Source organism: Anomaloglossus baeobatrachus, chromosome 3, assembly GCF_048569485.1.
Source record: "Anomaloglossus baeobatrachus isolate aAnoBae1 chromosome 3, aAnoBae1.hap1, whole genome shotgun sequence".
NCBI classification, from domain to species: domain Eukaryota; kingdom Metazoa; phylum Chordata; class Amphibia; order Anura; family Aromobatidae; genus Anomaloglossus; species Anomaloglossus baeobatrachus.
In genome coordinates, this window is record NC_134355.1 from 282246201 (window position 1) to 282269442 (window position 23242).

Here is a 23242-nt window from a genome sequence, read left to right on the forward strand (position 1 = left end):
CTGCCAAAAACAAATTTTTCTGAAATTTTCTCATTCCTATTTATTACCTCTCCCATGGATCAGTTACAAAACATCAAGCAGACAGGTGGTTTCAATGTATTAAAGTTATTGTTTAAGACGTGGAAATTATTTATTTCAAATGTTGCTTCTCCTCTTTATTCCAAAAAGAGGATCATGTTAAAGACTGTGAAAAATTGCCTGGCTGGAAATTAGCTTCTTAGCTTAAGTAGGACCTAAATTAGACACCAACGTCTGCGTTCAGGGGGTTAGCTTAATCGGAAGCCTGGAATAAAACACACACTTCATTCAAGACATTGTGAAAACCTTAAGACAGCTAGAAATAGTACCTGGTTCAGCATTTGGGCTATCACGGAGATAAATAGCACACTGTGCAAATTTCCATATAGGGCCAGACTTCCTCTGTCTGTGCATTGCGTACAGCTTTTGGCCAAAGTCTTGCATTCCTTCGGTATGTTTCTCTGGGAGCTTTTGATTTCCGTTTTGAGGGCTGGCACAGACCTTCAATTGCTCTAATAAGAAAATGTCTGTGACTGAAAGCTGAAAATGTGCAAGATTCCTTCTTTAAGTACACAAACACTTCAAGTCTAGCCACTTTCCTGTAGTTTGTCCAGTTTTCGGTACAGTATGTCTGATACCTGATCAAATGACTTAGAAAAAGCAGGAAAAAACTTAAAGGGAAGGAATGTACTAAGATCTCCACCTGTACAATTTACAAGACCCGACTAAACTAACTGCTGCATTTGAAGCAGATGTAAACCTACTGTATATAGCTGTGTAAATATACATGTGCTGCCAGCGGAGCTAAATTCCTCATTTTACCAGAAAAATATGTGCTTGTGAAGGAATTCTTTATATAAACACCTGCAGGAAAGTCAGGAACACTGAACATTAACTCTTACAGGTATATATAATATAACAACACTGTTCCTTTAATAAGGAACCCTAATAAATGGAAATTATTAATTTGGTTTCATTGTACGCTCTAAAATTGTACGATATATGGGAACAATTCTGTGCCTATGGCAGATCTCAGGAGTTTTGGAACTGATGTGTTTGTGCCCATCCAGGATCCCTATAAATTGCCACACGTACATTCAGTAGACTTATTAAGTGCCAGAGATCACCTCTAACTAGAAGAATTTGCTATACAGCAATTAAATAATGGCGTCAGTAGCATTATTATCTGGGTTGTGACATTGGGTTACATCATATTGAACGTTTTCATGGCTTTCCTATTACAGCCCATTTTTATTGTTGGGCAGTGAGAACTTAGACTAATATGTACTTTGTACTAGATGAAATAATACACATTCCATGTGCTCGTCCTTGCTCCCCTCCCTTCAGCAAGAGAACAGCTGTGTATCAATCAATAGCTGGTGGCTATAGAACTAGGACATCCCCGAGTGACCTCTGACTAGTGAATGACATCATACCTATTAGCAGATATTAGGAAAGCTCCTGGCTATGTCAGTAGTATTCTCCTCCTCACACACATTATCCTGCCCATAAATGTATTTATAGAGAAGTATGTGAGAGTTGTAACCTTTTGTGCACCAAACCCACTGAAGCATTCATGGTTAATAGGCAACGAGTCCTCCTATCAAGTGCCTGCGTGAACACTATCTTGACAGAAGTGTAAATATTGGGATAGTCAATCTCATTTTTTTAATCTGGATATCACGTTGGACAATGTTTTGCATAAAAAGTAATTGCAAAACATTAGAAATCACTTTAAGAATTCTAAAATTGGCATTCTATTATATTTAACATATTTTTTAACATAGATGTGACACCTTGTTTCATTATAGTAAGCACGTTGCGTAACTGCATGCGTCCTGTGTCCCCTGCATAATCTATGGAGATTATACAAGGAGACGTGTGCACGTGGCGTATTAGAGCGCAGCGCTTCGGCTGCTGCCCGAAGCGCGCGTTCTAAAAAGTGACATGTCACTTCTTTCGTGTGCTCTGCATGCAGTCCCCGCTCTGTCTATGGGAGGGGCTGGGAGGGGCTATATGCAGAGCGCATGAAATCGGCTTTTGTTTCTGCAGCGATTTGAAGCGCACGTGTGCTGTTCAAATCGCTGCAGAAATTTCTGCAGGACCAGTACGCAACATGCGCACATAGCCTAATACTTATAATGCTTTAGCCAATTCTAGAAAAAATAGAAATAGTGATGCGCGAGCACTATCATACTCGGGTGCTCGGTCCTCGTAAGACCTCTATTGATGAGCGAGCACTATCATGCTTGGGTGCTTGGTCCTCGTAAGACCTCTATTCATGAGCGAGCACTACCATGCTCGGTTGCTCGGTCCTTGTAAGACCTCTATTGATGACTCATTAATAGAGGTCTTACGAGGATCGAGCACCCAAGCATGGTAGTGCTCAATCAGCACTAACGAGCGTGCACTACCATACTCAGGTGCTTGTCCTCTTAAGACCTCTAGTGATGAGTGAACACTACCATGCTCGAGTGTTCAGTACTCGTAACCAGCAGTTGGACGCTTGGATGGGATCGAATCGTATACCAAAGTATAATAGAAGTCAATGGGGGACACAACCATTTTTCTGGAAGATTTCCCCAGTACACGGTTCTAGCCCGCCCCAATGTCCAACCTCCTTATTTCGAGTACTGAGCATTCGAACATGGTAGTGCTAGATCATCAATAAATAGAATGAAAAGCATGTTAGAAAAGTGAAACATGACTTGTCCAAATGTGAAACCCATGATAGGCTACATATCATAGGCATTGTACAATCTATATACAATTAAAATATAAATTCAAATAAATGTACATTCAACACATAAGTTGTTTGTGAATTTAAGGCATTACTTAATATTTACACTAATTTTCCAGTATGTTCTATAATACTGTATACCAGGAGTTTCAAACAGGTAAATGAGCCGCACATAGAGAAACTTTGAAGTTGATGGACCACATTCCTTGATGAATACCATATTTGTTTCTACGCAACTTTTTGATTCCATTTTTTTATGCAGCCATACAACGAAAAAGCCACATTTTTAGCATTCTTTATATATATTTTTTTTTTTTTTTGTTATAAATGTGTTCATCCAGACACGGCAATGGAAGCGCATGTTTTCTTTATTTCCTTTCACTTTTGCATAAAACAGCATTTTTAATGGCAAAATGTTTTTAATTTTTTGTTACTTTTTCATACTTATTTTGAACATTTTTTTTATTTATTTTTTCAAGTTTTTTCCTTTTCTTTTTTTTTGTTCCTTTTTTGCTTAGCCCCTATATGGGACTTTAACTTTAAGTGATGTGCACATGTTAAATATTTGCAGCACGTTTTTGATGCTCTTTTGTTGCCCACTTACGGTGCAGATTTTTCCCCACTTATTAGTATGGGTGAAATCAGCACCAAAAATGCTGAAAGAATTGACATTCCACAGATTTAAATCTACAGCAAATCTGCAAGGAGATAATACTTCAGATTTCAGAATTGTCATTGACTTTGCCAGCATCAGGATTCCCTGCATGTTTTCTGACAAATCTGTATTGAAAAAATGCATCAAATATGAAACCTGTGCACACAGTCACTTGATTGCTGTACTGCATCATATTTGATCTGTCATTTTTATGCTGACACATCACCTGTTAGGCTCTACTTATTAAAAGGCCTTATGTGCCATAGTGCCTAGTTGCCCAAATGTCATTACTTGGTCTAAACTACCTGCACACTGTGGGTTACCGGAAGATTTAAAGAGGGAGCCTCTTCCTCAACCTCTAGATACCGCCATTATAAAAGGATGCAATTGGGGCTAAAGCCAATCGTGGATGCTGCAACAGTGTCAGCTATGATATACAGCAGACACTCGTTGATGATAGTATCGGCTTTGCTGTGCATGCATAGCAGTTTTCATGAACTCACCTACATGCACAAAGAATGTCGGGAATGGGTTAAAAAAAATCCTCCTCTCCATATTCATCTACCACCCGCGAACCAGCAACATGAGAAAGAGACTCCTCCCTAACGCACTATGCTCCTTCATGATGTCATTAAGGGGTGCCGGCATGCCCCCCCTTCAGCCTGCTGTCTATTGTCCTGGAGACATCTTGGGGGCTACAGTGCCCCACAGGCCGCAGATGACAGCCTCAGGTGTTGAATGTGGCCCACGGGCCTTGTATTTGAGACCCCTGTTGTTTACCTATTACATAAAATACTAGTAATACTATAGGTTTCTTACAACATGATACTTCTAAAATTCTTCCTCACATGGCCCCTCCCTTGAGTAGATTGCTTATGAAACAAGAAAGAAGGTATTTTTACATTGTGGTTACATCTCACAGTTAACATGATTATTGTAACATGAAAGTGTACTGGTAAGTCTGTCTGGAACAGGGGTTAGCCATAGAAAAACAGGGCTGAAACATCCTTTTCATATAAAATTATAGAAGGGAGAGTGGAAATTATATAAAAGCAAGGAGAAAATCCTATTTGATGGTGAGGATACAGCACCTTTTTTGTGCTGTGGAGTGTGCCAGTTTTTTCAGACAGAAGGAATGTGGAGTGTCAAGGGGTCAGGATCAATCCGGTGTGAGCTGATGGGGCAGGAAGGTTGGGAGGAATGTAAGGAATGTCCCTGCTTGTGTAGGACTCCATTCAGCTCATTGGCCTGTCTGGACAGCCAGCAGTGTATAAAAGAGCAGCAGTTCCCTGCTAGACTCACACAACAACTCTTCCAGAACCTGAGAGAGGAATCATATTCAGCAAACAGGGGCTGAGGAACGAGGCTTAGAAACTGCAAGAAGGCAAGCAACCTTAAACCAGATCCCACTGAGATCTACACAGAACGACAGAAGGAGACTTTCTTTTGACTTAAAGAACATTGGACAATGGCTTCAGGAAAAGTGACAGCTGTGCTCTTCTTCGCTCTGCTCTCCTGGGTAAGTTAATATCAGAGTCTACTTAATGGGGTCTGTGTAATTTACTGGGGTACCAAGATTTGGACATGTCATAGCTATGTAATTTTTGTACCCTGAGAAGTATAATTTTCAGCTTACTTATGTTTTTTTCTTATGCATTCCAGGTATGTGATGCCCAAGATTGCAGTGGGGAATGCCAGTGCCCACACAGGGTACCTGAATGTGAACCTGGTGTCAGTCTGGTGCAGGATGGATGTGGCTGCTGTAAAGTTTGTGCTAAACAGCTGGGAGAACTTTGCACTGAGAAAGATGTGTGTGACCCCCATAAAGGACTTTTCTGTGATTTTGGGTCAAGATTGAATCGCAAAATTGGAGTTTGCAGTGGTAAGTGTCTAAATATCAGTCATTTTTGCTTTACTATTAGAAATAGATTGTATAGTCATAAGTAAACAGGTGCTATTGATAATATTTGATAAACTATACTACTCTAGTAATACTGCTAGTTTATTAAAAATCCAATATTATATATCTCAACATGACACAATGCTGGTATAGCATAAGGACAGCACTTGTTTCTATATAGTGAATATATTCAGCACTTGATAAACAGTAATTTGCTTGGTGAAACCTCTTAGAACAAGAATGCTAAACTTTATTATTATTATTGTCGTTCTAGCTAAGGAAGGTGCCCCATGTGTATTTGGAGGCATGGTCTACAGAAGTGGAGAGTCTTTCCAAAGCAGCTGCAAGTACCAGTGCACTTGTCTGGATGGAGGAGTGGGCTGCGTTCCCCTGTGCAGCATGGATATCCGTCTCCCTAGCCCTGACTGTCCATACCCAAGAAGGGTTAAGCTGCCCGGAAAATGCTGTGAAGAATGGGTCTGTGATCAGCCTATGGAGAAGACTATGGTTGGACCTGCTCTTCCTGGTAAGTTGTAATTTATGTCAGCTTTTATAACTTTGTGTTACATACTAGCTACCTTGTGTAAAACATAGCTTTGCCATAATTTAATAAAGACGGTAGCATAGATAATAAAGCTACTGTCCATGATTCCTGAGTTAGAGATGTGAATTCATGGTTCTGGATAAAGTTTTAATGTGTCTTTATTTCTTCTTCCTCAGCTTTCAGAATGGAAGAAACCTATGGTCCTGATCCATCTCTGATTCGTGCCAACTGCTTGGTGCAGACCACTGAGTGGAGTGCTTGCTCCAAGACCTGTGGAATGGGAATCTCCACCCGAGTTACCAATGACAATGAGTACTGCAGACTTGAGAAACAAAGCCGACTCTGCATGGTCAGACCTTGTGAGGCCGATCTTGAGGAAAACATTAAGGTGAGAACTGTTTTCAATGTCATAGATGAAAAAAATATCCTATAAAATGGAGCCTTATGTAGGGGTTGATCAAACATGTTCATGATTACTTATCCTACCTAGTAAAGTTACAACACTTCAAGTTAATAAATAGTTAATTGAAGATCGACTTTAGATTAAAAAATGATAACCAGATTTCTAATGTACAAATATTTCATTTCTTCTCAACAGAAAGGAAAGAAATGTATCCGCACTCCAAAGATCTCCAAACCAATCAAGTTTGAGCTTTCTGGCTGCACAAGTGTGAAAACCTACAGAGCCAAGTTTTGTGGGGTCTGCACAGACGGCCGTTGTTGCACCCCTCACAGAACAGCCACCCTTCCAGTAGAGTTCAAGTGTCCTGATGGTGAGGTCATGAAGAAGAAGATGATGTTCATTAAGACATGCGCATGCCATTACAATTGCCCAGGAGACAATGACATCTTTGAGTCCATGTATTACAGAAAAATGTACGGAGACATGGCATAGATCCGTAGGACCACAGCTAAAAGACTGTATAACTTGAAATGACTTTGCATCTCATTGCTAAACATAATTTTATAGCACAAGAACGTATTTAAGATTGTTTTAAAGGAAGGTCTTTGTTTTTAAGACTTGATTGTTGAATGACCCCAGCCATTGGTTTGAAGAAAGCAAGACGAACCAGACAGCCAAAGCTGCCCTGGGTACAATATAATGTCACTGTACATTTGCTGGCATCACGCAGTACTCACTGAGTATGGTGATCTATGTTGTACCCAGTAATGCAACTGGAAAAAGCTCTTACTATTTTTATATCCAATATATAATGAACCAGCACCGTGGCAGTGACAGCTGGAGTTGACGCTCTGGTTCCATTCTGGTGCTAAATACAGTAAGTTTTCCTCGTGGGATGACTCATTTTTAGCAAATCCTAAGTAAATGTATTGAGTGGAATGGAAACTATGTTTGTAACAAGACTGGAAAGTTTGCAGCACGCTGTAAAGTGTGTCGCAATCTTGCTTTTTATAGTGATTGTATATAATGTATATATATTTTTGTACAGTTATCTAAATTAACTTAAAATTGTTTTGTTCCCGTTTTCCATTTTTATAATGCTTAAATATTTTGATAATCTGTTTGTTTGTTTTTTTTAATTATTATTATTATGTCATTGGTTCCCGATAAGTAATTTTGTAATACTTGTCTGAAGAAATACAAAGGTTAAAATAGATAATCAAGTAAAAATGAGATTCAGTTGCAAGGGACTACCTGTGCGAGAGCGGAAAGTAATACAAGTAATGGACATGTTTGGATTAGCCAAGCTTTGATGATCAAAATCTTGAAACTGTTTGTGATTTTCACTAGGATAATCTGTTTTTGACCTTGTTTATGACTGTACTTTTGTTTTCTACATTTTATATTTGTTGGGAAGTGTGACCAAAAGGTACATGTTTGCACTTTTCTAGATGAAAAATAAAATATTTTATTTTTTATAGAAATCCTCTGTCCTTTGCTTTTCTTTCTTTACAAAATGCCACATTATGTGAAGCAAAAATCATTACGTATTTGATATCTTTATAGAAAACAAAGCTTAATATTTGTGTATGGAAAAGTTATACAGTATTTCTATATACTTTCATGTATATAGAAATATTTGTCTTAATCAGTGAGCTGTATATCATGAGATATGGCTACACACATTAGATGGCCATCGGACTAATGATGTTCAGCCAATTGATCAATCAATGGCCATCTCAGCTGACTCTCCCATACACAACTGTGCTCGCTCAGCTGAGCCCTCCTGTGTTGTCTATGAAAAAGCCGCCGGCGGTTGGCAGTCCGGAATCGGAGATGCACAATTGACATCTCTCCTGACTGTCAATCAGCTGGCATCCCTATTGATAATGACAACTTTGGCCAACATTAGTTTAATGTAAATGGGGGCTATACGTTATCATATATTATTGTAATTGGACCAGGACATATTTTATCCACTAGTCCTACTCATATAGGATTACATGACAATTATATGACGCAAGAGGATTCTTAAAAAGACAAGAAAAACACATGAAAATAACATAATTTTTCCTCATACAAAAAATAACATTCATTAGCTAGAAGCATTGATGGGCGAGCACAAAAATGCCACAGTGCTCGTTACTTGAGTTGAGCAGGATGAGCGTTCTGAAGGGCTCAACTAAAGTAATAAGTATAATGGAAGTCAATGACTAGGCAGTCCAGCTCTCAGCCCATCATACACAGCCAGCCATAAACAGAGCATTTCAGGGGGAGGGTGGGCAGGGTTTTTTTTCTTCACACACATAATCCAAACACATTGTTTTTTCCCCCAGTGATAGCTATTCAGGGACTACAAGTGGCTCTCACTGATGTGCCAGCTTCCATCATTCACTGAAGAGAGCCATCATTTTGTGTCCGATCACTCAGGAATGACACATCCGAGCAACCGCAATCCTCGGCGTACCCGAGCACCCCGATACTCAATCAAGTACCAAGCAGTGCCGAAAACACTCGCTCATCATTAATAAAAACCCATAATAATGAAATCATAATTATATTTTACTTTGGATTCTTGTTAGAGGTGACATAATTGTAAGTGATTCACAGATCAAAAACTTGTTTGCAGAATGACATACCACATATCTCAATGAGCAAATACTACTTCCCACTGGTAAACCTAATCCATTGGTCACTGATGGCTTCATATATTTCTTCCTAAAATTGCAGGACACTTTTTTTCAGGGCTGATCCTAAAAACACCAGGAACACCCATAAATTTCTGCCTACTTTCAGGCAAGTCTCTATATATCCACACATTTTGTAAACCATTTTGAGGCTAAACCTGTGAAAAAAAGCTCAAACATGCTAAAAATGGAAGACTTAGTATTATAAGCAAGGTGCTAGTAATGGGGACACTGATATCACCCTGCTTACAATATCAAAGTCGTCTGCTTTTAGTATTGTTTTAAGAACTGTCTTGTAAGCAGAAAAGCAAATCTAAAATAATATGAGCTGCTCATTGGCCAAGTGGGTTATTGGAAGGATAAGAGGATGTGTTCCTTGCTGTGATCCCTAGTTAGAAACTTTTTAAGCTGATCAATCAGACCAGCCATTTTTGCACAGTAAGAAATAAGGCAGAGATGCAACATTGACTTTCTGAGGGTTGTATCTTTTGCTTCTACTCATATCCTTAGGCCTAAAGCTGGTGTCACACTAAGCGACAGCGACAACGACGTCGCTGTTACGTCACCATTTTCGGTGACGTAACAGCGACCTTGTAAGTCGCTGTTATGATCGCTGCTTAGCTGTCAAACACAGCAGAAGCAGCGATCATAACGTCGCTGTGCTGCATGTGCAGAGAGCAGGGAGCCGCGCTTAGCGCTGGCTCCTTGCTCTCCTAGGTACAGTACACATCAGGTTAATTAACCCGATGTGTGCTGCAGCTACATGTCACAGTGCAGAGAGCAGGGAGCCGCGTGCACTGCTTAGCGCTGGCTCCTTGCTCTCCTTGCTACAGTATACATCGGGTTAATTACCCGATGCATACTGCAGCCACATGTCACAGTGCAGAGAGCAAGGAGCCGCGCGCACTGCTTAGCGCTGGCTCCTTGCTCTCCTTGCTACAGTATACATCGGGTTAATTACCCGATGCATACTGCAGCCACATGTCACAGTGCAGGAGCCGGCACTGGCAGCAAGAGCGGAGGCTGGTAACCAGCGTAAACATCGGGTAACTAGGGAAAGGTCTTCCCTTGGTTACCCGATGTTTACGCTGGTTACAGCTTACCGCAGCTGCCAGTGCCGGCTCCTGATCGCTTCATTTCGTCGCTCTCTCGCTGTCACACACAGCGATGTGTGTGTCACAGCGGGAGAGTGACGACCAAAAAATGAAGCTGGACATTCAGCAACGACCGGCGACCTCACAGCAGGGGCCAGGTCGTTGCTGGATGTCACACACAGCGACAGCGACGGGACGTCGCTGCAACGTCACAGAAAATGGTGACGTAGCAGCGACGTCGTTGTCGTCGTCGTTATGTGTGACACCAGCTTAAGCCACAAGGCAAGAAAATTGGAGCCAGTGGAATGTGATAAAACATTGCATTCCACTTGGACCAATATTACCCTATGTGCCAGCACCCATGAGTGATTATTTTCTCAGCCCTAATCGGACTGAGAAAACAGTCGCAGCATGCTGCGGGTGCAATGCAATCCCTGTTTCTCTCACACCCATTCAAGTCTATGGGGCAAGAGAAAAATCGCAGTGCACTCGCATTACACCGGTGTAATGCGAGTGCAGAGCGAGAATAGCAATAGCCGGCAACTGAGGAGAGAGGGAGATAAATCCCTCCCTCTCCTCGTCAGCGCCGGCCCTCCCCTCCTCAGCGCTGGCCCGCCCCTCCTCAGTACCTGCTCGCCCCCTGCAGCTTGGTCCGATCGCACGATCGGACCTCAGTCGCAATGACACTTGCATGACACTCGGCTCCCAATGTGCTGCCAGTGTGAGCCGAGTGTCATGCGAGGATCGCAGTAGCCCCCGTGTTGCCCCGGCCTTAAAGTGGTCATGCAAGGGATAAGAAGACCAGGCTCTGGAAAATATCAGCCAGCTCTGGGCCTCCCTGTGACACGGGTAGAGCATGCACCAGTCAATAAAGCTGCCAATGCATCAGCCCAAAGACTGCACATGAGGGTACAGTGGCTGACATATTCAGGGGGTGAAAGTGGTCAAGTTGTATTTATTGTTCACATCTACTAATTATGTAATATATATTATTGGGAGCACAGTGTTTTGGTTTATATTTGGTTGGTTGGACACAGCCACAATGGTTAAATATACACTCAAGAAAAATATAAATGCAACACTTTTGTTTTTTCTCAAATTTTTCACGAGTTGAACTCTAAGATCTAAACTTTTCTAGGTACAGAAAGGGTCTTTTTCTCTCAAATACAGTTCACAAATTTGTATAAATCAGTGTTATTGAGCACTTCTCCTTTGCTGAGATAATCCATCCACCTCACAGGTGTGACATATCAAGAAGCTGATTAGACAGCATGATTGTTGTACAGGTGTGCCTTAGGCTGGCCATAATAAAAGGCCACTCTACAATGGGTAGTTTTACAGTATTAGGAAGGTCCAAGAGGGGGGGGGCAGAAAATCAGTCAGTATCTGGTTTGACTACCATTTGTCTCTCGCTAGCAACACATATCCTTCTCAAAGAGTTGATCAGGTTGTTGATTGTGATCTGTATAATGTTGTTTCAATGGCTGTGCAAAGTTGCTGGATATTGGCAGGAACTTGAGAACACTCTCATATACGCCAATCCAGAGCATCCCAAACATACTGAATGGGTGACATGTCCAGTGAGTATGCTGGCCATTAAATAATTAGAATGTTTTCAGCTTCCAGGAATTGTGTACAGGCCCTTGCAACTTCAGACAGTGCATTATCATGCTGCAACATGAGATGATGGTCGTGGACGAATGTTATAACAATGGGATGTTGTCACAATGTCTCTGTGCATTCAAACTGGCATCAATAAAATGCAACAAGAAGAAATGATTCAGCTTCCAGATTTCTTTTCTTTATAATAAAATTCCCCTTTATTAGTAACTAGCTGTAGTACCCGGGCGTTGCCCAGGATATTAACTGTCTCTCTGTCTGTCTCCCTGGCTCCGCCTGTCTGTGTCTGTCTGTCTGTGTCTGTCTGTCTGTCTCTGTATGTCTGTCTCTGTCTGTCTCTGTCTGTCTCTGTGTGTCTGTCTCTGTCTGTCTCTGTCTGTGTGTTTGTCTCTGTCTGCCTTTGTCTATCTCTCTGTCTGTCTCTCTTTCTGTCTCTCTGTCTTGGTCTGTCTTTTTCCCTGTTTGTGTGTCTGTCTGTCTGTCACTGTCCCTGTCTGTCTCTGTCTGTGTGTCTGTTTCTATCCATGTATCTCTCTCTATCCATGTCTGTCTGTGTCTATCTCTCTGTCTATCTCTGTATCAATCTCTCTGTCTGTCTCTCTCTATCTCTGTGTCTGTCTGTCTCTCTCTCTGTGTCTGTCTCTCTCTATCTCTGTCTGTCAGTCTCTTTTGCCGTCTTTCTCTTTCCCCATCTGTCTCTTTCTTTATCTATCTCTTTCCTCGTCTGTCTCTTTCCCCATCTGTCTGTCTCTTTCCCTGTCTTTTTCCTTGTCTGTCTCTTTCCCTATCTTTTTCCTTGTCTCTGTCTCTTTCCCTGTTTTTGTCTCTTTCCCTGTCTCTGTCTCTTTCCCTGTCTCTGTCTCTTTCCCTGTCTCTGTCTCTTTCCCTGTCACTTTCCCTGTCTGTCTGTCTCTTTCCCTATCTGTCTTTTTCCTTGTCTCTGTCTGTCTGTTTCCCTGTTTTTGTCTCTTTCCCTGTCTCTGTCTCTTTCCCTGTCACTTTCCCTGTCTGTCTGTCTCTTTCCCTATCTGTCTTTTTCCTTGTCTCTGTCTGTCTCTTTCCCTGTTTTTGTCTCTTTCCCTGTCTCTTTCCCTGTCTCTTTCCTTTTTTTCTGTCTCTTTCCCTGTTTGTCTGTCTCTTTCCCTGTCTGTATGTGTCTGTCTGTGTCTGTCTGCCTCTGTCTGTCTCTTTGACTCTCTGTCTCTCTCTCTGACTCTTTCCCTGCCTGTATGCCTGTCTCTGTCCCTGTCTCCCTCTCTCTCTGTCTGTCTCTTTTTGTCTCTCTCTATCCGTCTCCCCACCGACATCTTATTACCTCACACATAAGATTCTTATACTAACAATTTATTTTGTTCCTACTCACAGCTGCTATTAATAGCCTGTAGCTCCCATCTCCATTCACTTTAATGGAGGCAGATTTCTTGGAGAGTAACTGTAAAGCGCGGGGTTAAATTTTCCGGTCAAAACATAGTCTATGATGTTCCCTAAGTCACATGGGGTGTCTGTGCAAAATTTTGCGATTGTAAATGCAAGGGTGCGGATTCCTTTAGTGGACAGACATACATACATACATACATACATAGACATATACACACACATACATAAACTCAACTTTATATATTAGATTTCTTTAAAATCATCCAAGAAAATATCGCATGATCCGTGATTAATATAGCAGTAATAATCACATTCACCAAGCCGAAGAGTGTTACGCTCAAAACGCGTCTGGTGTGATCCTTACGACTCCTATGGACCTGCTATATTACTCATTGATCTTGCGATATTTTCTTGGATGATTTTAAAGAAATTTAAAAAAAGGATGAATTTTTAGTATAAAGAGAATAAATCTGGAAGCGGGATTATTTTATTTTATTTCACTTGTGCCTGACGTTGAAGCAGCAGCGGGAAACTTTGCTTTCTATTACTGTCAAATCTGAGCAGTCTACGGGTTGAGCTGGATTCTTTTTCTCCCAACTACTTCAATAAAATGCACCTGTGTTCATTGTCCATAATAAATGACTGCCTATAGCATAACCCCACTGCCACCAGGGGGTACTCTATTCACAATGTTGACATCAGCAAACCACACACCCATACGACATCTTACACACAATCTGCCATCTGCCTTCTACGATGAGAACCAGGATTTATCCATGAAGAGAACACCTCTTCAATGTGCCAAAAGCCATAGAATGTGAGCATTTGTCCACACAAGTCGGTTACGACCATCAACTGTAGTCAGATAGAGATCCTAATGAGGATGACAATCATGCACATGAGGTTCCCTGAGATGGTTTCTTACAGCTTTTGAGGAAATTCTTTGGCTATCCAAACCAAATTGTTGCAGCAGCTGTCCAGGTGGCTGTTCTCCAATGATCTTGGAGATGAAGATGCTGAGTGGGCTGGTGCTGGCTACATGTGGTCTTCGTTGTTAGGCTGGTTGGATGTGCTGTTAAATTCTCTGACACACCTTTGTATACGATTTATGGTAGAGAAATGAATATTCAATTCAAGTCTTAAATCTAAAGGGGGCTTTACATGCAATGACATCGCTAACGAGATGTCGTTGGGGTCACGGAATTCGTGACTCACATCCGGCATCGTTAGCGACATCGTTGCATGTGAAACGCACGAACGACAGTTAACGATGATCAAAATGACTCACCTAATCGTTAATCGTTCACACGTCGTTCTAATCCCAAATATCGTTGCTGTTGCAGGACGCAGATTGTTCGTCGTTCCTGCGGCAGCACACATCGCTATGTGTGACACCGGAGGAACGAGGAACAGCACCGTGCCTGCGGCCGCTGGCAATGAGGAAAGAAGAAGGTGGGCAGGATATTCTGGCCACTCATCTCCGCCCCTCTGCTTCTATTGGGCGGCCGCTTAGTGATGCCGCTGTGACGCCGAACAAACCTCCCCCTTAAAGGAGAGATTGTTCGGCGGCCACAGCGATGTCGGTGAAGAGGTAATTGCGTGTGACGCTGCCTTAGCGATATTGTTCGCTACGGCAGCAATCACCCCGTGACGCGGGTGCTATCACTCGCGACATCAATAGCGATGTCGCAGTGTGTAAAGCCCACTTTAGAGTTGATGAAAAAAACAAAAGCATTGCGTTTATATTTTTGTTCAGAGTATATTAAGGAGAAACAACAAAGAGCCAGCACCAATGTGCACTAAGGCATCAAATATTCCAAACTGCATTATAAAAAAATTTTTTTTTGAGATTTTTGGCAAAAAATTGCAATTTCTTGAGCTGCTTCGCCACGTCACGGCAAATCTCATTTGAAGCAGTCCTACACTAAAATATTTTTATAAAATGTGCCATGCGGCCTCACACATGAATAACAGAACTGCTCTCAGCAGCACTCACCTGGTCTATTGCAGTCCCGTACCCATGACTGAGTCACGGTTGTGGGCGGGACAGGTCCAAGCAAATGCTGCATGAAGTATATATATAGCCTGTGGACAAAGCCTGATGACCCAATGTGAACAGTCACCAAACGCCAAAATCTATACAGATGGAATACATCCCAAATTGGGGTGCGTAGCAAGGTGGAGGTCAACCACCGACCAATTCAACAAAGAAACAACAAAGAGCCAGCACCAATGTGCACTAAGGCATCAAATATTCCAAACTGCATTATAAAAAAATTTTTTTGAGATTTTTGGCAAAAAATTGCAATTTCTTGAGCTGCTTCGCCACGTCACGGCAAATCTCATTTGAAGCAGTCCTACACTAAAATATTTTTATAAAATGTGCCATGCGGCCTCACACATGAATAACAGAACTGCTCTCAGCAGCACTCACCTGGTCTATTGCAGTCCCGTACCCATGACTGAGTCACGGTTGTGGGCGGGACAGGTCCAAGCAAATGCTGCATGAAGTATATATATAGCCTGTGGACAAAGCCTGATGACCCAATGTGAACAGTCACCAAACGCCAAAATCTATACAGATGGAATACATCCCAAATTGGGGTGCGTAGCAAGGTGGAGGTCAACCACCGACCAATTCAACAAAGAAACAACAAAGAGCCAGCACCAATGTGCACTAAGGCATCAAATATTCCAAACTGCATTATAAAAAAATTTTTTTGAGATTTTTGGCAAAAAATTGCAATTTCTTGAGCTGCTTCGCCACGTCACGGCAAATCTCATTTGAAGCAGTCCTACACTAAAATATTTTTATAAAATGTGCCATGCGGCCTCACACATGAATAACAGAACTGCTCTCAGCAGCACTCACCTGGTCTATTGCAGTCCCGTACCCATGACTGAGTCACGGTTGTGGGCGGGACAGGTCCAAGCAAATGCTGCATGAAGTATATATATAGCCTGTGGACAAAGCCTGATGACCCAATGTGAACAGTCACCAAACGCCAAAATCTATACAGATGGAATACATCCCAAATTGGGGTGCGTAGCAAGGTGGAGGTCAACCACCGACCAATTCAACAAAGAAACAACAAAGAGCCAGCACCAATGTGCACTAAGGCATCAAATATTCCAAACTGCATTATAAAAAAATTTTTTTGAGATTTTTGGCAAAAAATTGCAATTTCTTGAGCTGCTTCGCCACGTCACGGCAAATCTCATTTGAAGCAGTCCTACACTAAAATATTTTTATAAAATGTGCCATGCGGCCTCACACATGAATAACAGAACTGCTCTCAGCAGCACTCACCTGGTCTATTGCAGTCCCGTACCCATGACTGAGTCACGGTTGTGGGCGGGACAGGTCCAAGCAAATGCTGCATGAAGTATATATATAGCCTGTGGACAAAGCCTGATGACCCAATGTGAACAGTCACCAAACGCCAAAATCTATACAGATGGAATACATCCCAAATTGGGGTGCGTAGCAAGGTGGAGGTCAACCACCGACCAATTCAACAAAGAAACAACAAAGAGCCAGCACCAATGTGCACTAAGGCATCAAATATTCCAAACTGCATTATAAAAAAATTTTTTTTTTGAGATTTTTGGCAAAAAATTGCAATTTCTTGAGCTGCTTCGCCACGTCACGGCAAATCTCATTTGAAGCAGTCCTACACTAAAATATTTTTATAAAATGTGCCATGCGGCCTCACACATGAATAACAGAACTGCTCTCAGCAGCACTCACCTGGTCTATTGCAGTCCCGTACCCATGACTGAGTCACGGTTGTGGGCGGGACAGGTCCAAGCAAATGCTGCATGAAGTATATATATAGCCTGTGGACAAAGCCTGATGACCCAATGTGAACAGTCACCAAACGCCAAAATCTATACAGATGGAATACATCCCAAATTGGGGTGCGTAGCAAGGTGGAGGTCAACCACCGACCAATTCAACAAAGAAACAACAAAGAGCCAGCACCAATGTGCACTAAGGCATCAAATATTCCAAACTGCATTATAAAAAAATTTTTTTGAGATTTTTGGCAAAAAATTGCAATTTCTTGAGCTGCTTCGCCACGTCACGGCAAATCTCATTTGAAGCAGTCCTACACTAAAATATTTTTATAAAATGTGCCATGCGGCCTCACACATGAATAACAGAACTGCTCTCAGCAGCACTCACCTGGTCTATTGCAGTCCCGTACCCATGACTGAGTCACGGTTGTGGGCGGGACAGGTCCAAGCAAATGCTGCATGAAGTATATATATAGCCTGTGGACAAAGCCTGATGACCCAATGTGAACAGTCACCAAACGCCAAAATCTATACAGATGGAATACATCCCAAATTGGGGTGCGTAGCAAGGTGGAGGTCAACCACCGACCAATTCAACAAAGAAACAACAAAGAGCCAGCACCAATGTGCACTAAGGCATCAAATATTCCAAACTGCATTATAAAAAAATTTTTTTGAGATTTTTGGCAAAAAATTGCAATTTCTTGAGCTGCTTCGCCACGTCACGGCAAATCTCATTTGAAGCAGTCCTACACTAAAATATTTTTATAAAATGTGCCATGCGGCCTCACACATGAATAACAGAACTGCTCTCAGCAGCACTCACCTGGTCTATTGCAGTCCCGTACCCATGACTGAGTCACGGTTGTGGGCGGGACAGGTCCAAGCAAATGCTGCATGAAGTATATATATAGCCTGTGGACAAAGCCTGATGACCCAATGTGAACAGTCACCAAACGCCAAAATCTATACAGATGGAATACATCCCAAATTGGGGTGCGTAGCAAGGTGGAGGTCAACCACCGACCAATTCAACAAAGAAACAACAAAGAGCCAGCACCAATGTGCACTAAGGCATCAAATATTCCAAACTGCATTATAAAAAAATTTTTTTGAGATTTTTGGCAAAAAATTGCAATTTCTTGAGCTGCTTCGCCACGTCACGGCAAATCTCATTTGAAGCAGTCCTACACTAAAATATTTTTATAAAATGTGCCATGCGGCCTCACACATGAATAACAGAACTGCTCTCAGCAGCACTCACCTGGTCTATTGCAGTCCCGTACCCATGACTGAGTCACGGTTGTGGGCGGGACAGGTCCAAGCAAATGCTGCATGAAGTATATATATAGCCTGTGGACAAAGCCTGATGACCCAATGTGAACAGTCACCAAACGCCAAAATCTATACAGATGGAATACATCCCAAATTGGGGTGCGTAGCAAGGTGGAGGTCAACCACCGACCAATTCAACAAAGAAACAACAAAGAGCCAGCACCAATGTGCACTAAGGCATCAAATATTCCAAACTGCATTATAAAAAATTTTTTTTGAGATTTTTGGCAAAAAATTGCAATTTCTTGAGCTGCTTCGCCACGTCACGGCAAATCTCATTTGAAGCAGTCCTACACTAAAATATTTTTATAAAATGTGCCATGCGGCCTCACACATGAATAACAGAACTGCTCTCAGCAGCACTCACCTGGTCTATTGCAGTCCCGTACCCATGACTGAGTCACGGTTGTGGGCGGGACAGGTCCAAGCAAATGCTGCATGAAGTATATATATAGCCTGTGGACAAAGCCTGATGACCCAATGTGAACAGTCACCAAACGCCAAAATCTATACAGATGGAATACATCCCAAATTGGGGTGCGTAGCAAGGTGGAGGTCAACCACCGACCAATTCAACAAAGAAACAACAAAGAGCCAGCACCAATGTGCACTAAGGCATCAAATATTCCAAACTGCATTATAAAAAAATTTTTTTGAGATTTTTGGCAAAAAATTGCAATTTCTTGAGCTGCTTCGCCACGTCACGGCAAATCTCATTTGAAGCAGTCCTACACTAAAATATTTTTATAAAATGTGCCATGCGGCCTCACACATGAATAACAGAACTGCTCTCAGCAGCACTCACCTGGTCTATTGCAGTCCCGTACCCATGACTGAGTCACGGTTGTGGGCGGGACAGGTCCAAGCAAATGCTGCATGAAGTATATATATAGCCTGTGGACAAAGCCTGATGACCCAATGTGAACAGTCACCAAACGCCAAAATCTATACAGATGGAATACATCCCAAATTGGGGTGCGTAGCAAGGTGGAGGTCAACCACCGACCAATTCAACAAAGAAACAACAAAGAGCCAGCACCAATGTGCACTAAGGCATCAAATATTCCAAACTGCATTATAAAAAAATTTTTTTGAGATTTTTGGCAAAAAATTGCAATTTCTTGAGCTGCTTCGCCACGTCACGGCAAATCTCATTTGAAGCAGTCCTACACTAAAATATTTTTATAAAATGTGCCATGCGGCCTCACACATGAATAACAGAACTGCTCTCAGCAGCACTCACCTGGTCTATTGCAGTCCCGTACCCATGACTGAGTCACGGTTGTGGGCGGGACAGGTCCAAGCAAATGCTGCATGAAGTATATATATAGCCTGTGGACAAAGCCTGATGACCCAATGTGAACAGTCACCAAACGCCAAAATCTATACAGATGGAATACATCCCAAATTGGGGTGCGTAGCAAGGTGGAGGTCAACCACCGACCAATTCAACAAAGAAACAACAAAGAGCCAGCACCAATGTGCACTAAGGCATCAAATATTCCAAACTGCATTATAAAAAAATTTTTTTGAGATTTTTGGCAAAAAATTGCAATTTCTTGAGCTGCTTCGCCACGTCACGGCAAATCTCATTTGAAGCAGTCCTACACTAAAATATTTTTATAAAATGTGCCATGCGGCCTCACACATGAATAACAGAACTGCTCTCAGCAGCACTCACCTGGTCTATTGCAGTCCCGTACCCATGACTGAGTCACGGTTGTGGGCGGGACAGGTCCAAGCAAATGCTGCATGAAGTATATATATAGCCTGTGGACAATATATATAGCCTGTGGTGCTGGCTCTTTGTTGTTTTGGTCGGTGGTTGACCTCCACCTTGCTATGCACCCCAATTTGGGATGTATTCCATCTGTATAGATTTTGGCGTTTGGTGACTGTTCACATTGGGTCATCAGGCTTTGTCCACAGGCTATATATATACTTCATGCAGCATTTGCTTGGACCTGTCCCGCCCACAGCCATGACTCAGTCATGGGTACGGGACTGCAATAGACCAGGTGAGTGCTGCTGAGAGCAGTTCTGCTATTTATATGTGAGGCCGCATGGCACATTTTATAAAAATATTTTAGTGTAGGACTGCTTCAAATGAGATTTGCCGTGACGTGGCGAAGCAGCTCAAGAAATTGCAATTTTTTGCCAAAAATCTCAAAAAAAAAAAAAAAAAAAATTTTTATAATGCAGTTTGGAATATTTGATGCCTTAGTGCACATTGGTGCTGGCTCTTTGTTGTTTCTTTGTTGAATTGGTCGGTGGTTGACCTCCACCTTGCTATGCACCCCAATTTGGGATGTATTCCATCTGTATAGATTTTGGCGTTTGGTGACTGTTCACATTGGGTCATCAGGCTTTGTCCACAGGCTATATATATACTTCATGCAGCATTTGCTTGGACCTGTCCCGCCCACAGCCATGACTCAGTCATGGGTACGGGACTGCAATAGACCAGGTGAGTGCTGCTGAGAGCAGTTCTGCTATTTATATGTGAGGCCGCATGGCACATTTTATAAAAATATTTTAGTGTAGGACTGCTTCAAATGAGATTTGCCGTGACGTGGCGAAGCAGCTCAAGAAATTGCAATTTTTTGCCAAAAATCTCAAAAAAAAAAAAAAAAAATTTTTATAATGCAGTTTGGAATATTTGATGCCTTAGTGCACATTGGTGCTGGCTCTTTGTTGTTTCTTTATATTAAGGAGAACCCTGGGACTAATTATATTATCAAAGGGCACAAATATTACATTTATATTCAGAGGGGACAGAAGCTAGTAATATATTCAAGGTGACCAAGTAATTAATTATATTTTATGGAAAGGTCATCGGGACTAATTTTGTTGTCAGATGGCACAGTTGCTAATTAGATTTATTTTAGGGAGGCACAGTGGTTAATTCTATATTCAGGGGGCAGAGTGATTAATATTTTCATTTGGCACATTGAATAATTATAAATTGAAGGGAGCTCAGAAACTTACATGTTTAGAGTAAGGGCAGCGTCACACATTACGATATATCGGGCGATATCTCGTCGGGGTCACGGATTCCGTGACGCACATCCGGCATCGTTAGAGATATCGTAGCGTGTGACAGCTACGAACGACTGTGAATGGGTAAAAATACTCACCTTATCGTTGCTCGCTGACACGTCGTTCATTTTCATAAAGTCGTTCCTCCTTCTGCGTGCCGATTGTTCGTCGTTCCCGAGGCAGCACACATCACTCCGTGTGACACCCCGGGAACGACGAACACAGCTTACCTGCATCCTGCTGACAATGTGGAAGGAAGGAGGTGGACGGGATGTTACGTCCCGCTCATCTCCACCCCTCCGCTTTTATTGGGCGGCCGCTGTGTGACGTCGCTGTGACATCGAACGTGCCTCCCCCGTCAGGAAGAGGATGTTCGCCGCCCACAGCGATGTTGTTAGGGAGGTAAGTACGTGTGACGGGGGTTTAACGACTTTGTGCAACACGGGCAATGAATTGCTTGTGACGCACAAACGACGGGGGCGGGTGCGATCGCTCATGCGATCACACGATAAATCGGTGCGTGTAACGCCGCCCTAACACAATGGCTAATTATTTTTAAGGGGGACAAGGTGGATAATTATAGTTTCAGCAGACACAGTTGCTTATCATTTATTGAGAGAGCACAAGGTGGGGTATTTTTTAGGGGCACTTTATAAGGAGCGTTTTATTTGGGGATAACTTCAGGTGCTTTTTATCTGCGGGGTACCTACAATTATAGTATGACACAAATATTTCTGCAAAGGAAGAGTATTTTTTTTTTTAATAACAGTATAGAGGTAATATTTAAGCTCTGCATGGTGGTAGTATTTGGTCCTGGTATAGTAATACTTTATTTGATGACAATATTTATACGATATTTTTTTTTATATTGTTTATTTATTCATTTATTTTTTTTGTGGGGGAGTGTGTATAGGGATATGAAACAAATAATGCCCAGGACAAAATTTTGTCTAAAAATATCCATATGATGAATAAAACAAAAAAGCTTCCTCTCGGGCACTCATGCTCCTTCAGCAATTAAAAATGTCAAAGGTTTACTCTTCCTGATATTTTGTCTTATACTATAATTCTACAATATGCAGCATTGATCTTTACAGTTATTAGCCATTTGCTGCACAGTTGCAGTCATCCAAATGATTGTAATTTGCAGGAAAATAAACTACTACATTTTCAAATATATAAATTAATATTTTTTTAAAGTGTCTCTCCAGTAAAGGAGACAAACTCTAGCACAGCGCCACCTATTGGAAGTAGCGATCCTAAAAGTCACAAGTGGATTTTCGACAATCCTTTGCAATATGACTCAGGATATATAAGCCAGATCAGAATCCCAATTTGCAGACACGGTGTTTCGGGGTGCTTGCCCCTCGTCAGTGCAAAGTATGGGGGTGTCTGATCTGGCTCATGAGAAAGCTATGTGGGGACCACGGGGGAACACTATTCTCCTTAAGGAGACTTTGCAAGCCAGTCTGGCTGCCAGGTAAGGGGACTTATAGCTGCAATGCCCCTAAAATTCCACGGGGGAACACTATTCTCCTTAAGGAGACTTTGCAAGCCAGTCTGGCTGCCAGGTAAGGGGACTTATAGCTGCAATGCCCCTCTGGGAAATATTCAAATTGTCTCTCCAGTAAAGGAGACAAACTCTAGCACAGCGCCACCTATTGGAAGTAGCGATCCTAAAAGTCACAAGTGGATTTTCGACAATCCTTTGCAATATGACTCAGGATATATAAGCCAGATCAGAATCCCAATTTGCAGACACGGTGTTTTCAGTAGGATTAACCATCCTAAGCTTCACTATATGGACATGCAAGTCATAGGAAGCTAAACAAAATGATACCTTGATATCTGCGATCTGATGTCTTATTCCTGAGAAATCCACGTTTTCCTTAATAAGCAAATGACGTTTTAAGATCTATGGGCCGGACACTGATCTCCCTGACAATCTGCCTCCAGAGATTATTCTAAGTGTAAGGGGGCATTACCAATGTGAGACATGTAATGACTGAGATTCTTATAATAACAGCTC

At 42.0% G+C, this 23242-nt stretch overlaps 1 protein-coding gene across 1 annotated transcript; it reads left to right on the plus strand.

The window, feature by feature from the left end:
• The first annotated feature begins 4725 nt into the window (after positions 1–4725).
• CCN2 (cellular communication network factor 2) lies at positions 4726–7744 on the plus strand. The gene is made up of 5 exons (XM_075338268.1): positions 4726–4932; positions 5076–5295; positions 5588–5839; positions 6034–6245; positions 6456–7744. The coding sequence occupies exons 1-5, from the start codon at positions 4882–4884 to the stop codon at positions 6750–6752; spliced, it is 1032 nt and encodes a 343-aa protein (XP_075194383.1). The 5' UTR covers positions 4726–4881; the 3' UTR covers positions 6753–7744.
• Positions 7745–23242: the final 15498 nt, after the last annotated feature.